At 36.5% G+C, this 17,042-nt stretch overlaps 1 protein-coding gene across 2 annotated transcripts in view; it reads right to left on the bottom strand.

The window, feature by feature from the left end:
* The window catches only part of PMS1 (PMS1 homolog 1, mismatch repair system component), a 97,149-nt gene that overhangs the window by 22,205 nt on the left and 57,902 nt on the right, over positions 1-17,042 (bottom strand). For both annotated transcript variants that reach the window (XM_079924307.1, XM_079924308.1), the window contains 4 exons: positions 11,901-12,017; positions 5,096-5,218; positions 4,403-4,546; positions 3,359-4,251 (listed from right to left, as the gene is read on the bottom strand). In XM_079924307.1, the coding sequence (XP_079780433.1) occupies positions 3,359-4,251; positions 4,403-4,546; positions 5,096-5,218; positions 11,901-12,017 (1,277 nt within the window). The remainder of the gene's footprint in view (positions 1-3,358; positions 4,252-4,402; positions 4,547-5,095; positions 5,219-11,900; positions 12,018-17,042) is intronic.

The following is a 17,042-nucleotide window of genomic DNA, read 5'->3' as shown; positions in this document are numbered from 1 at the left end:
GGGATTTAGTAACTTGAACAAAAAATATTAATTCTGATTTATCAGTAATCAATTCAAATGTTTCTGTGTCTCAAGATTACATGTAATTATAAAGTTCACTTACCATTTTTCAATAATATCCCAAGTACAGTACTGTTCTAAGTTATTTTAAGTAGAAATATGTTCATAGCTACTACAAATGAAAGTTCAAGTTCACATCAATTGACTGAGAACCCAGTGGGAGGACACAGTGGTTTCTAATCCACTAGAGGAAAGGAGAAGAAAGCAAGGGGGAAAAAAAATCCAGAAAGGAAAAATTTTAAAATGTAGGTACCCTCTACTGCAAAGTCTATCCTAAGCTCTTGGTAGAAAACCCGGATCCAATGTCTTATTCAAAACTGTTTGAACCTTCCATGATCTGACCAGCCTACCCCATCTTTCTTTATCACACTCCCCCATGATCCATTCCTGTCATAAAGAGCATCTTCCAGTTCCTCAATAACTATTTTCCTTCTAGCTTCTGGGCATTCTTACATGCTGTTCCTTCTACAAAGAAAATTCCCTACACCATTTTGATTAATTTCTACTCAGGGAAGCATTTCCTGTCCCATAAATATGATTAAGCCCAACTGCTAACTGTTTTCATAACTCTTCTGTGTTCCTTTTATTTAAAAACTCTTCATATTCTATGATTACTATTTGTTTAATAGTGTCTTCCTCACTAGACTGCACTTTTATGAGTAGTAAAAGTATCTTTTATTTATAATTTATCACTGTATCTGAAATGACTAGCTAGAGTACATAGGGCCTTGTACACAGAATGGCCTCAGTAAATAGTTCCTAACTGAAAGAAACAAGGAAGGGAAAGAGAAGGGAAGGGAAGGGAAGGAAGCAAGGGAGGAAAGAAACAAGGGAAGGAAGGGGATGGGAAAAAAACAGGAAACAAGAAGAGAAAAAAAGGGAAGAAAAGGAAGAATGGCTGGAAAGACTGATTATCTGTAGAACAGGAGTCTACTCTCATATCCCTTCACACTCCTTATAGAATTTAAGACCATGGAAAGAATTCTAAGATAAAGATCAGAAGAGAAATGGTAGTTAGTGTGATTCTTGTGTTATAACATATTTACTCTACCTTTTCACTAATCATGATTTTGATTCACAGATCCCTGGCTCTGGAAGATTCTAATAGAGCTTTTTGTGACATACAGTAAGCTCTCTGATCCCAAGATACCTATATTTTCTTCACAGGTTTCTATTTCTGGGCTCCAAATTAAATTTAACCTTGAATAAGCAAATGAAAAATAATATCTATCACAATAGAGAAATTTCCTTTTCACAGATTAAAAACTCTGATTAACATCATGAACAATTATTTACTATGTGCTAGTCATTTATCTTGTATCATAACACACAATATATCTTATTTAATTTTCACAACAATCCGGGAGATACTGTCCACACATTTTTTACAAAAAGCTATCAAAGAGAGGAAGTGAGGTTAGAACGCAGGTGTAGCTTCAGAGGCCTGCTCTTGACCAACAATGCCTCTTTTGTATACCTTATGGCAATAGAGAAAATTCTGAATTCCAGAATACTGCCTGATGATTAACAAATTTTTAGATGAGACCTATTAACCATAACCCTTGTACCTTAACACCTTGGGGCCTGCAAGGAGAAACAATGCCGACATTCCTTGAAAGGAAACTGGAGTAATACCTGCTATTGTGAGGCTGCAAGGGAACAGCTACCTTGAGCTGTTCCAATGTCAATACTTCCATGAGAACTGGGAACATCTATGCTTTTTTTAATTTTCTCAGACAGCTCTCAATTCATCACCTCCCTGGTCAATGCAATTCAACTTCTGAGGGCTTACTGTATTAAAACTCAAGTGCTCTCACCTTTAAACTGAATGTGTCATTTATGTAAGACAAAAGATAATTAACAATGTGTGAACCTTATTTGCATCTTAATTCAAATAAACTTTTAAAAAATTTGACATTTATGAAATAATTAGAAATTTGAACAATGAAGATTAAGGAATTCATGTTTTAGAAAGTGGTAACAATTTGTATTATGGCTCTGTTTAAAATAAGAGTATATTTATCTTTTACAGATATATATTAAAGAACAAAACACAACCACCATCCCCACTTAAAAAAAAAGTTAACTTGTGGAGGTTTTGCCTATTGGTGTGTTAATAGTGGTCTTTATTACTTTAAATTAACAGTGTCTTTATAAGATTGAAAAGCTAATGAAAAAATGAAAAAAAAAATTGGTCAAGTATCCATGTAGTTTATCACCAAATATAAACTCTGGATGACAGGTTACATTTAAAATTTTTTCCAGATGTTTGACATAGTATTGCGATGCCTTAGGTCAGGGGTCCTCAAACCCCGGGACACGGACCGGTATCGGTCCACGGCCTGTTAGTAACTGGGCCGCACAGCAGGAGGTGAGCAGCAGGCAAGCGAGCGAAGCTTCATCTGCCACTCCCCATCACTCGCGTGACTGCCTGAACCATCCCCACCGGCCCCCACCAGTGGAAAAATTGTCTGCCACGAAACTGGTCCCTGGTGCCAAAAAGGTTAGGTAGGGACCACTGCCTCAGGTAATAATATGTGACTGGAAGTATAATCGCACTCTTTCATTTTCTTGTGAGCTAAATCACTCAAAACATAATATTTTGTGTTTACAGCAAGTGCCCTAAGTCAATTAGAAACACCCCTCATATTTTTTGGGAATATTTATTCAGATCATCTGATCTAAAAATGGCAAATAATATGTAGTTATTTTAATCAAAGAGATCAAACCACCTATTTACCTAGCCCCAAAAACCCACCATAGTTTATAAGTTGTCAATAAATAAAAGATTTTATAAGAAAGCCTTGAGTTATACTGAATAGGAACAGTATTAACATCATTAAATTAAATCTGCAACAATGTTACAATTTTTTGTATTGTGTTACATATTTTAGAGACCAATTTAAAAAGGGAATAGTCAAGATCTTAAAAACACCACTGTTCTAATGCAAAAGTTTAAAAAAGAAAAAGTCCTGTCATAGGAAGATTAACGTAAAAATAAAAAAGAAATAGAAGAAAATGGTAGTTTTTAGTTAAGAATGGAAAACCTTTAACTACAAACTTAAATCAGAAAGTAGTTAAGGCTTGTACCAAAATAAAAAACAAACAAACAAAATCCCATAAAAACCTCTAAATTAGCAAAAAAGTAATGCCAAAAAAGGTACTCTAGTCACGCCAAAAGCCGTTTTCCATTCTGCTTTTCCATAAATAAGTTAAAAAAAATTTTTTTTAACTCAGTGAGTCATATAGAATGGAAATATCTGAACATTCAGGTCCCATGAAAGCTCTGGAAACTTACTTCAGTTTTTCCTCTTCACTCAATGTCTTCCACAGTTCTTCAATTTGTACTGTTGCATCTTCCAAACTGGTCTTGGAATTGTCTGTGAGAAACTGAGCACGATGATCTTGAACAAAAAGGGCACTTGCTGACATGGGTTTCTTGATTACTCGATTGCTAATTAAATCATAAGCTGTAAGCTGTCCAGATTTGTTATCTACCACATTTGATTTTTTGTTATAGGAACTTTCATTCAAATTCTTTTGTTCAGGACTTGGGTTATTATTATTATTACTTACTTTACATGCTAAACTTTCTTGAGGTACTAAAATTTTCACAGGTTCAATGTTTTCTCCTCTTGAATCTTTAAGTACATTTCCCTTGCTCCAGTCATCTACACAAATTTCCAAAGACTTCTCAGGAACTGCTTCTTCCTCATTTTCCCCACTCTCATCTATATGGCCTTTACTGCCATTTTCTGATTGGGCTTGCTTAACAGAACCTACAAAACAAACTTCACTATATTCCTTTTGGGTGTCCTCACATGATAAATTATTCATTGGAATCTCCTGAAATGTATTCCCACTGTTCTTATCAATGCTAGAATTTTCACTATTAAAATGATCATCACAATGGTCACCAATATGCATATGATGATTCAAACAATAATTAGTGTTTTGCCCAGATTTATCATTATGCACATCATTCTGGAAAGGAATGGCTGAAGTATCAACATTTGGATAATTATTTCCAGATGTTTCCATCGTAGTAAAAAGCACATCTGTTTCTGTTGTTTTACTAACAACCATGTCATCTGAGGAAACATCTGTTTTATTACTTTCATAAGAATTTGTACTAGTTAGTGATCCATAATAAGTTGTCATCAGATTTTCAAGAGCAATCAACACAGATTCCTAAAAATACAAATTAACAAATGTTAGAGGAAATTATGAAAATAATATTAAAAAATCTACAGAAACAAGCATATCTTTTTCATATGAAAATGGTTAGGACTGCATAAATTTGTAAATAGCATAAATACAAAAAAAATCTGAAAAAGATTACCTTATTCTGTAATAATACTTGACTTTTATCTGGTGTTAAATTCACATCTACATCAGCTGTAGGAACATCAATTTTCAGAAAGAAAATGGGATACAAACGAGTAGATTCCTTTAGGCATTTCAGATTGTAATAATGTCGAATTAGCTAGAAATATACGTAATAGTGAAAGACAAAAAAAAAGACATAAAAAAAGATAGTATTGCCATCTTTAAAATACCACCAAAAGAAGCATATTTAACTGAGAAACTGAGTGGATGTAACTGCTTATTAGGAAAAGTAGTATCTAAATAGTAATGCTCATTTAGAGGCTTTGAACTTACATAAAGCACAAGCATTCATTAAGAAGTACAAATATCCAATGCAACTGGCTTCATGGTTAAAAGATCATAGCGTCATGGATGTTTTGAAAGTCCTGGGTTCAAATCCAAATTGTGTTACTTCCTCGTTATGTGGTCTAAGATAGTCACAAACATTTCAGTCTCTTCACTATAAATAAGGATAATAATTCACCACAGAACTGTTGTGAAGAGTCATATGTAAGGTACCTAGCACAATGCTTAATAAATGATATTGTATCTATTTTTCCTTTTCCTTATTTTGGAACAAATTCTTAGAAGTAGTCCTTATAAGAAGCTGACAAGTGACAGAGTTTTTATTTCTGATCCAAGTGATACTTTTTCTTAAAAAGATTACCTTTAATATATCTTTTTGGTGTACTGGTCGACTGTTTATAAAGATGAAACTCCTTTCTGGGGTCGAAAGACTTGTGAAAGAGTGGTCTGCATCATGCTTTGGAAGAAATCCACTTAGATAAATCTATAATTGTAATAAATAATTACAGAATTGATATGCAATGTCAATGATAAATGTGATTCCATGGGTCTGGCTATATACAATACATTAAGAGGTATAAAAAAATTGAGACTTCCCTGGTGGCTCAGTGGTTAAGAATCCGCCTGCCAATGCAGGGGACACAGGTTCGAGCCCTGGTCCGGGAAGATTCCACATGCTGCAGAGCAACTAAGCCCGTGCGCCACAACTACTGAGCCTGCGTATCACAGCTACTGAAGCCCGCACACCTAGAGCCCGTGCTCTGCAACAAGAGAAACCACCACAGTGAGAAGCCCGCGCACCACAATGAAGAGTAGCCCCCACTTGCCCCAACTAGAGAAAGCCCGCACGCAGCAATGAAGACCCAACACAGCCAAAAATTAAAAAAATGAAAAAAAATAATAAAGTAAGTAAAAAAAATTAAAAAGCCTAAATAACACTGTATATATTTTTTAAAAGGTATAAAAAAATTAACAAACAAATGGATTTCGATCTTAAGGTCTAAAGAGCCATATATTTCCTGATAACCATGTCATGAGCATTAACCTTAAATAAATTACTGAAGCGTGTTAAATTGGTGTTCTCAGCCTCTGACTCTCCCTTTTTGCAATTCTATTTTAAGGAAAAACTGGCATTCATGAGAGTTTCACCAACGGCCATATATCTTATTGTCATAGGACATACAGCATAAATACTGCTCTTTGCTCAACCTGATCTTCCTTCTGTCTTCTAAAAATTTCTTTCCTCATATTGTGACTTTCCTCTGGCTCTTTATCCTTTTCTTTTCAGCAACCGTTTTCTGTAAAGAAGTGGCTGTTTCTATCTTTATTCTGAGTATGCTATGAAGTCAATCTGACTGGGTTTTCATTACTGAGGGAAAATAAAAAAATCTTTTACTCTTTGATACATTGCAGCGTTGTACTTTATCTTCATTTTTGTTTAGAGAACTACTTTACAAATGTTTGAAGAGGGAGAAAATAAAGAAGAATCCTAGAAAAAATACCAGCGAGAAGATTGATTGATTTAGGGAACAGAAGGCAAGGAAAATGCTCCTACTTTTACTTTTAAAGATAATACAGAGGATTGTTAGGAATACCGGATAGAGCCAGACTGACATGATTTAAATCCTAGCTCTACTACTAGTGTGATCTTGGTCAAATTATTCAAAATACAGGCCTATAATAATCTCTTATCTGAAACAACCGGCATCAGCTGTTTTATTAACCTGTTAAGAAACAGTAATAATGGGAAAATTTCAGCTTAGGTTTAGAAAAGCAAGAGTGTCAGTGGGGGTGCTATTTTTAGTTAAGCAGAAACCATGAGGCTCCTTACCAACGTATCCTGCAGGCTGCCACCTATGTCTACAGCTATCCCTGCCCTTGGAAATAAGTGCTTAAGGAGATGCAGTACCAATTTTAGAACACTAAGCGCATTACCATCACAGTGCCAAACTGTGCCAATTAAAAAAAGTTAATAAATAAACCTAGATAATCCATTATAAAATGAAAATACTTAATTAACTGTAAAACTTAACAAGACTTATAAATGGTTGTATAATTTACCAAGTAACATAAGACCCTTCTTAAAGCACTTGCTGAGCATCAGGGAGAGCCTGCTTAGCTTCTGAAAGACTTATTGGGCTTGTTGATGGAAAAAAAATACCCAGAATAGGGAAGAATGAAGATTAAAATGAAGAAAAAATTGGAAATATTGCTAGTGTTTTCCTTCCACACCATCTTGGCTGGCCACTGAATAAATACTATTACTTCCAAATACGGAGCTTTAAAAATGGCTTAAGACAACCTTAAGAACTAACAAGCTGTAAGTTATATGGAATAGTAAAATCAAATGGCAAAGTCTTATAAAATGCTATAAAAAGTGAAAATCCTGGCTTCCCTGGTGGTGCAGTGGTTGAAAGTCCGCCTGCCGATGCAGAGGACACGGGTTCGTGTCCCGGTCCGGGAAGATCCCACATGCCATGGAGCGGCTGGGCCCGTGAGCCATGGCCGCTGGGCCTGTGCGTCCGGAGCCAGTGCCCCGCAACGGGAGAGGCCACAACAGTGAGAGGCCCGCATACCACAAAAAAAAAAAAAAAAAAAGTGAGAATCCATCTAGTTCGAGTGAAGAAAAATGTCTGTAAGAGGACAAATCAGTGCAACAAAATAAAAAATTAGACAGACCTTATAAGATTCTATACCCAATTATTAACTAAATAGCAAAACAAAAATCAAAGGCAAAATATAAACAAATAATTCTCCCCTAATTGTCCTTCAGCTATGGACCCCTCTCTCCTTCCCTTCATCTCCAATATTCTATAATCTGGCTTCTACCTCAGTGACCAACTCCAATGGACACTTAGTTCTACCCTTACCTGACTCTCTACAGACCCTGATACCAATGACAACTCTCTACTTTGGGAAGCATGACACTGCTTCAGCCTTCTCTTTCTGTTTCCTCTCTGACACTTTCTCTTTAGTATGGTTTGCTGGTTTCTCTCTCTTTGCTTACAGTCTATAATGATGATGGTCCCCTTGAGTTTCATCATCAGATCCTTTTTTCTTGCTCTCTACTCTCCCTGAGTAATTTCATTCCCATCTATACACATACACCAGTGACGCTAAGATACAGATGTAGAACCTTTATTTCTTTCATCCCCAAATGCTTACTATCTTTAACTAGCTGTCACACAAATCTTCTCAATCTCACCACATTCAAAACTCGATAAAATATTTAAGCTCACTTCTACCCTGCTGTCCAACTAGCTCCTCCTGTATTCCTTTACCATGATAAACAGCCCTGCCCCCTACCCAGTTTCTCAAACCCATCTCTTCTTCTCTGCCCCGATTCTGCTGAAGTAACCTTGACGTTCTCCTCTTTCGGTAAACCTCTAGAACCCTATGGGATTTATGTTTCTAAAGTAAAAATTTAAGTACTTCTGATCAGGATAGTGGAATAAATTCACAACTTATTAATAATTCCCTTCTCTCCATCCCAACTGCAAATACATAGCAGTGATAGATAAAATAAATTCTTACAAAAATTTTTAAAGACCTAACCGTTTAAAAATAAGACAAAGGAACTACAAACATAAAGATGTTATGAATGCTAAACATAACAGGGAGTGATGGCTGAAATCAAAAGCCCTTATGTGCTCTATGATCAGAAACCAGCTGTATCAGAAAAAAAATTGTAACGATGTGTGATTATGGATGTAACTAGACTTACTGTGGTGACCACCTCACAATGTATATACATATAACAAATCATAACATTGTACACTTGAAACTAATATGTCAACTGTATATCAATTAAAAAGAAAAAAGGAAAAAAAGAAACCAGCTGGTCAATTGGAAATTCAATTCTGGTATGGAAATAAGGACAGAAAACACATATAGTTAGGGGATTTAAATCAGTCTTTCCCTTTGAAATGGGCAAATTTCTCCTCCCACACCCACAAATGTTTAAAAAATGCTGTGACCACTGTTTGGAGCTGCTTGCAAGGATCACCAGAAAGAACAGAGACAACTCCAAAACCAAAAATAAAGTTAAGCCAAGTCAGCTAGGAAAAAGGGTCTGCAAAATATTGGCAGGATGAAAGGCATGAACTACTAATATTAATACCTAGTTTTGAATTGGAGCTGGGAGGGCAGTGGTATCTGCCAAACTACGGGAAGGGAGGGGAAAGTGGGAGGGAAAAACAAAACAATAAATCTGCATTCAAAGTGATTTTGTAAATTAAAATTTCAAAGCATATAAAATGGCAGAGAATGAGAGAATATTCTCTCAGGAATAAAAATGATAGAGCAATATGAAAATGACTGAAATTAGTATGTGTACCATGCTTTCAAAAGAGTAAATAAAAAACCATTATTATTAAAAAAAAAACCCAGAAGATAAAGAAATCAAAACTGGTAGCTATAAATCAAGTTTAGAAGAAAGAACAGAAAAGTAGATATTGTTTTGGGAATAAAAATCAGGCAGCACTGAGGAATTCACCCAGAACTTAGCATGGATTGATGCAGAGCTATCAAAGAGAAGATAGATGTCAAAACAAACAAACAAACAAACAAAAAAACCAACTTGAGGAGTTCCATCAAACCAACAAAGCCACACTGGGAAACTCCATAAGAAATGCCACCACAGCAGTGGTGCAGCTGGGATCACCATCCATAATTAGGAGATTCTTCCCATATGGAGTTGCTATATAGATAAGAAAGGGACCCTCAACATTACAGAAACAGATATTATGAAGATTTTCTGCACCCAAGGTTCCCAATGACTTATGCATCTGCCACCCCAGTCCCGTGAAGGGCCTTGGTGGCCAAGTTTCACAACTTGAATGTATGTAATGAGGACAAAAGTGAGGTGAGAGGGGCAACCATTAGCAGTTGGTAAACAACTTAAGATTGATTTTGGCTAGGAATGAGAATGGGTCAAGGAAACTCTGAAAGCCCAGAAAGCATGGAATAGTGATGGGTAGCTGGTGGCAACATAAATACAATATCCATTTAGACACACAGTGCATGAACAAAAGAGAGATTTGGTTAGATGATCATTCTCACCAGGGAGACACTCAAAAGTCTGTCCTTCTGACAGCCCACTGAAGTGGTACTACTCAGCAACACATAGTTTCCAAGTACCCTCATTCCCCCATGCAAGAATAACCACGTGAAGGTGCAGCAAAGTTTTGGTATCTGTCAAAGATTACCAGCAGCCCTTGTACAATTCTATCTCAAGATAAAATTTAAAAATCAATGGACATGGGGCTCACTGGTGGTGCAGTGGTTAAGAATCCGCCTGCCAATGCAGGGGACATGGGTTCGAGCCCTGGTCCAGGCAGATCCCACATGCCACGGAGCAACTAAGCCCGTGAGCCACAGCTACTGAGCCTGCGCTCTAGAGCCCGTGAGCCACAACTACTGAGCCCACATGCCACAACTACTGAAGCCCCACGCCTAGAGCTCGTGCTCCGCAACGAGAAGCCACGGCAATGAGAAGCCCGTGCACCGCAAGGAAGAGTAGCCCCCGCTCGCCACAACTAGAGAAAGCCCGCACGCAGCAACAAAGACCCAATGCAGCCAGATAAAATAAAAATAAAATAATAAAATAAATTTATTGAAAAAAATCAATGGACATGCACAGATCTGGCAACATATCTCAATACAGATCAAAGAAAAGATATCCAAACTGCAGGAATGACTCATGTTCCAATCACACATGGAATCATAACTAACCAAGGTCTAAATCAGTGCTTTTCCTACTTGAATATGCACTCAGAGACCGCATTAAAATGCAGATTCTTGGGCTTCCCTGGTGGTGCAGTGGTTGAGAGTCCGCCTGCCAATGCAGGGGACATGGGTTCGTGCCCCCATCCGGGAAGATCCCACATGCCGCGGAGCAGCTGGGCCCGTGAGCCATGGCCACTGAGCCTGCGCGTCCGGAGCCTGTGCTTCGCAGCGGGAGAGGCCACAACAGTGAGAGGCCCGTGTACCTCAAAAAAAAAAAAAAAAAAAGTGCAGATTCTCATTCAGTATGTCTGGGATGAGGCCTGAGATTCTTCACCTAACAAGCTTCCAAGTAATGCCAATGCTGCTGGTCTTCAGACCAAACTATGACAGGTAGAATCTCTAAAGCACAACACCACAGATATCATGTCTGGATCTCCTGTCACAAGCTTCCTGGGTTACCAGCATAGGCAACAAAGTTCCAGGAAGCCACAGGGAACCCAGGGGAATTTAGACAGTACCCTTATTATCCCAAGTCAGCCACCATGACCAGTCCAAGGTGGCACTAGTGTTTAAACTATTAAACAACTATTAAGAGAGCTCTGAAAAATAGAACCCATGTCAGATCATGGCCACTAAGGGTGGCCTGAATTGTTCCTCAGGAGAGAGAACTCTTAACACATTAATTGAGCACAAGCTCCCATCCAAGACTCCAATAAGATGATAATTAAGAACTCAATACTGCAAAAAAGGATAGGAGGGGAACTAGTAGCAGAAAAGAGATTGCAACAAATTATAAAAAAGAAAAGGAGAACAGAGAAGTCATAGTAATATATACTCCATATAAGCTTTCAACTTTTAGAATGAATCTTCAAATAAAAGATGATTACATAATTAAAATTCTTCCAACAAACAAAAGATGGTTACATAAGAAAACAGGTTATTAAGCTATATAACATGAAAGTGGAGCTGACATGACTGAGAGGGAGAAGAGCAGGTAGAAGTAAGATTGGGAGTGTTAATAACCTCATCCAATATTATTGGGACTGAAGAAGACTGTGAAGCTGACAGATCAAGAAAATAAAGCTGGAATACATACATCTAGGATGGAAAAGGGAAAACAAAGGTAAGAGAGCTCAACTTCTTTTCTTTCATTGTAGAAAGTAAACAGATGAAGATTCTAAATTGAAAATCACTTAAAAAATTAATGTAGCCACGATACTTAAAATTAAACAATAAACAGAAAAGATAAAAACAGGAAGCAGGGCTGGGAAGAGAGGTTTAATATGAGCTCTGTGCATATTTTCTTTTTGTACCTTATACACATACTTCGTTAAAATTTTAAAAGAAAAACTTCTTGCAACCCCAACCCCACAAAAAGGAAATAATTTAACAGTTTCATTGGTAAATTAGAATTATTAAAGAACATTTTTGTTGTATACCTGAGATTCTTCAGAGTGGTACTGAAAGGGTTCCATGTTGCCCATAACAGCAGTCCCCAGAACAGACATGAGAGCCATTTTATGATCTGATACTCTAGTTTTCTGCCAAATAATTGCCTAGGGACAAAATAACACAGACAACTTTTGACACAATTTGGATTTAGTAAACTCAAGTACTTATACAAATTATTGCTATATTTAGCATTCATCCCTAGCTTATATTTTCTGCATCATTTATAAGATATGTATGTCTCACAGAACTCCATTTCCAAATTTTAGTAGCTATATATGCTGCAGTGTAGAATCTATTTTAATTCCCCTTAACCTCAATTTTCTTCTCTCTGTAATATGACTAAGAATAATTATCTCCCTGAGTTGTTGGAAGATGAAAATATATGATGTAGGCAAACACATAGGCAGTGTCTGGCATAAAACAGTTTCATTAAATATTAATTCTCTCCCCTCTTCTAATCCTAAACTTCAGAGTATATACTTCAGAGTATATTTAAATTAAATCGCTACTCCAAGTAAAGTATTACTGTTTTATTGAAGACAGACACCTATGCTATAAGATTTCTGTAAATAGTCAAACTGGTATAAAAATTTAGGATAATGCATGCTTTTTAAAATTACCTTTATAATTACCTTTTATACACAGAAAACTTTAAAAAAGCTAACTGAACCTTACAGACATAAAAGCTGAATAATGAGCTTGGATTTTTTTCACTGCAAGCATCCAGTAGGGTAGTTTAAGAGAAGCATAGTCCAGAGAGACTGCACCAAAGTTTGGCTGTGAAGTGTATGATCAGGTACCACATACTGAATTTTTTTCAGTTAATGAGGTCCAATTATAGTCAAATCTCTTGAGAAACCACCAATACAGACACATATCATTCATTCAACAAATATTCACTTAGAACCCCCTAAATCCTAAAGAAAATGTGTAAAGGGCTTAGGAGAAAACATCAACATTCAAGAGGCAGACAGAGGAAGAACAGGAGACTGAAAAGGATTGGCCACAGAGGCAAGAAGAGTCACAGGACAGTATGGTGCATAGAATAAGGAAGTTTTTTTAAGAAGAAAGAAGTAGTTATGTGTGACCAGTGTTGAGAGACCAAGGTAAAAAAAGAGATGTGGCCACAGGATTTAGCAATCAGGAGGATGAGAGCAGTTCTCAGGAAGCAGAGTAAACGAAGCCAAATTTTACTTACTAGACAGTGACTATAGGGGGAACATATGAAAGAGACAGCTCTTTTAGGAAGTTTGGCTGTAAAGTGAAAGCAAACAGCAATAACTGGAGGCAGGTGGATCAAGGCAAGCCTTGATGACACACTTGAACAAAAAGCAGTGAGGGAAGAATGGGTATACAAACAAGTAGGTTTGTAGAATCAATGGAAGGAAGTTGAGAAAGTTCTCCTTTGTTCTCTCTTTCTCTCCCCCTCTTTTTTTTTGTAATGTAGAAAGGTTATTTGTTCCAAGTAAAAAGACATTGATTTAAATATTTGATTGTAGAGAAGGTTTAAAAGAAAGAGAGACACTCCGGCTAGATCAAAGGATCCTAGTCAAACAAATTCCTTAACATGACCAGGAACCTATGTAGGCAGGAAGAAGTACTAACAATATTATGTATAATAAAACGAAAGGGGAAGTACATGAATTCATGTTGTTCTCTAACTGGCATGTCAGGGGATAGCAGCGAAGTGCTGTTCTCTTCTGGACAAGATGACAATAGTCACTGACTCTGCTTCTTGATATGTATCATCTGTAAGCCACTTTTGTTTTTAGAATCCCAAAGACCAACCTGCTGGGGAAAACAGATAGTGTAACAACTGCTCAAGAAGAAAAATTGCCCAATATTTAGTGTAACAGGAAAACCTTTTACCTATTCCCAGGGTTTTATTAATACTAATCAAGTAGGAGTTACAATTTATGAAGAACTTACTTACTAGGCACTACTATTCTAGAAACCATTAATTTTCACAACCATTTCAGGCAGGTATTATTATCTCATTTTCCAGATGAGGAAACTGAGGCTCAGATTGATTTACCCAAAGAAACAGAGATATTAGATCATGGAATCATGATTCATACCCTAACCTTCTGGCTCCAAATTTTTACTTTGAACATCTCTCTCCTCTCTAGTCAAGGATAGTAATAAGTTACAGCCAACTTCAGACCCTAATTGGGAATTCTCAAATAGTGTCTATGACAAACGCATTTTCATGTATGAGTATGTGATATGTTATGAAATCTCCAGTTGTTTGAGGGTATTAATACACTCTCAAAACAAAATTATTTTAAAAATTCATTTAAAGTTAAATAAATAATTTACCTTTAGAAGAGGGCAAAGAGAAGAATCGGGGTCTCCAAATCAAAGAAACCACACCAGAATAACAGAAATCCAAAAAAGACTGGGAGCTACTCTTATAGCATCCTGAAGTCAGAATATTTTTGAGAGTGCAGCTTGTCAGTACCAACCTTAACCATATTATTCAGATCCTTATACCTAAGGATTTCTAAATTTCTGATAATTTTTATTTATTAATATTCATATAAATACAGATGTGCAGTAATTAGTCCCAGCAAAATGACAGAACTAGAATTTAGGTACTGTTCTGTCCTAGATGCCAACTTTTCACTGTCTATTGCTTTGAAAGTGATGTCAATTAGAAAAAAGGACCTAAAGTACATGAAATCAAATAGAAAAGTAAATTGTAAACAATTAAAAAATTAAGGTATAGGTTCAATGTGTATATTTCTAAAAATATTATGTTTTGGTAACTACATTTCCACTTAAAGGCCAATACGCTATTTAAAATTGGAACTGCTCCAGGAAACATGGGATGTCACATAAGTTTTTTTTTTTTTGCGGTACGCGGGCCTCTCACTGTTGTGGCCTCTCCCGTTGTGGAGCACAGGCTCTGGACGCGCAGGCCCAGCGGCCACGGATCACGGGCCTAGCCGCTCCGCAGCATGTGGGACCTTCCCGGACCGGGGCACGAACCCGTGTCCCCTGCATCGGCAGGCAGACTCTCAACCACTGCGTCACCAGGGAAGCCCCACATTTTTAATCTTTATTTCAGCACATATTATAATATATAAATGCTCTGGCTACATTAAAATTTTTGGAGAAACTTCTAAATTTATTCAGCAAATATTTTACTGAACATCTACTTTGTACCAGATTCCATGCTAAAAGCTGGGAATACAAAGATAGAAGGATAAGGTTCCAGCTTTCAAGAAGCTAAAAATACCAAAGGAAAGTAAGGTATTAAAATAATTATAATGCATTATGAAAACCGCTAATACAAAACACAGCGGGAACACTGTAGAAGAAACCTAAGTCTACTCCACAGAGCAACTGCATGTACGGTGAGACTTGAAAGGAGTCTGCCACCCACAAATTATGGGAAGGGCATTCCTGACAGGTAGAAGAGCACATGCAAAGGTATGGAAGCATAGAAAATATGCCTTGCTGGAGATGAAGCTGGACAGATAGATAGACAGGAACAAGATCATGAATGACCTAGCATATCACGCAAAGAAGTTTACAGTTTCTCTTATATGCAATGCAGAATCAATGTACAAATCTAATTGGGAAAATGCCATGATCAGATATGGATGTTAGATCTTTTGACCTTGAGGACTTTCTGTTAAGTGAGATAAGTGAGACAAAAACAAACACTGTATGACATCACTCATATGTAGAATCTAAGGAAAAACTCACAGAAACAGAGTAAAATTGGTAGTTACCAGGGCATAAGGGTTGGGGGGATAGGACAGATGTTATTTAAGAGTACAGACTTGCAATGAGTAGTAAATAAATCCTAGAGATGTAATGCACACTACAGTGAATATAGATAATAATATTGTATTACAATCACCAAACTTGCTGAGAGACTAGAACCTAATTATTCCAACCAGTAAAAAGAAAAATTAGTTAATGTTATAGAGGTACAATTATTGCTACAATGGCAATCATATTATATTCAATAATACAGTATCAAGTCAACATGTTATATACCTTAAATTTACACAATGTTTTATGTCAAATATATTTCAATAAAAAAAAAGAAAGAGATCTTTGGCAAGAATGATTTAGTGAGAATTGAAACTAAAGCAATATGGATTAAAAATGTGACTGTAATAATCCAACTCAGAGATTCTCAACTTTTATTGAGGACACATAAAATGGATGAGGTTCACATTTGCAAAATAGTCTCATAGACACTGACGACTGTGTGTTTTTCCTGGCACACTAGCTATAACACTATTGCTTTCTCTTCTACTCACAAAAATACAATGGAACGCAAGTCAGTAAAAGTGACATTTACAGGATTATTTATCTTATTTTTTTAAAGGTAAAACATTTGCAAACTTTGGTATCTTACTAATATTAACACTGTGGCTGAGAATCACTGGACTGGGTAACAGAACCAAGCACACTGCTAAGAGTAAAAGAAAACAGAGATAGACTAAAGGATATGAAACAGACTTGATGTGATTTTGTGACTCAGTGCATAGGGAGAGGAAGAAAAGGAGAAGAATCAGGAATGTGATTGAATCCTTGGTACCAATAACAGTGTCAAGTACTCAGAAGGGCCCAGTAAACGATTTGTTGAAGGAGTGAGCAAATGAATACTTTTTTCTAGAGAAAAGTAACCCTAGTGGAGTTGAAAACTAGCTCTTTATTTTTAAATATTAAGACTGCTGGTTCTCACACCACTACATGGGTTAGAAATTATAGTCTTTGTCTATTCCTTTAGGAAATCCAAACCAACTTTGCTTTTCCTTCTTTTCTTTAAAATAATAGTTTTATTCTGATAGAACTGACACACGATACAATTAAAGTATACAAGTATACAATTCAATGGTTTTTAGTATATTTACAGAGCTGTGCAACTAAATCCCCACAGTTTAATTTTTTAAAACAATTTTATCATTGCAAAAAGAAACCCTGTACCCATTAGCAGTCATTCCCCATGTCCCTGCACCTTCACCTTATGCAATCACTAATCTACTGTCTCTATAAAGTTCCCTACTTTGGGTATTTCATATAAATGGAATCATACGATACATAGTGAGTGGCTTGTTCACTTATAGCATAACTTTGTCAAGTTTTATCCATGCTGTATCAGTACT

This window comes from Stenella coeruleoalba (genome assembly GCF_951394435.1).
Source record: "Stenella coeruleoalba genome assembly, chromosome: 6".
NCBI lineage: Eukaryota > Metazoa > Chordata > Mammalia > Artiodactyla > Delphinidae > Stenella > Stenella coeruleoalba.
This window is presented reverse-complemented; position numbering and strand designations above follow the sequence as displayed.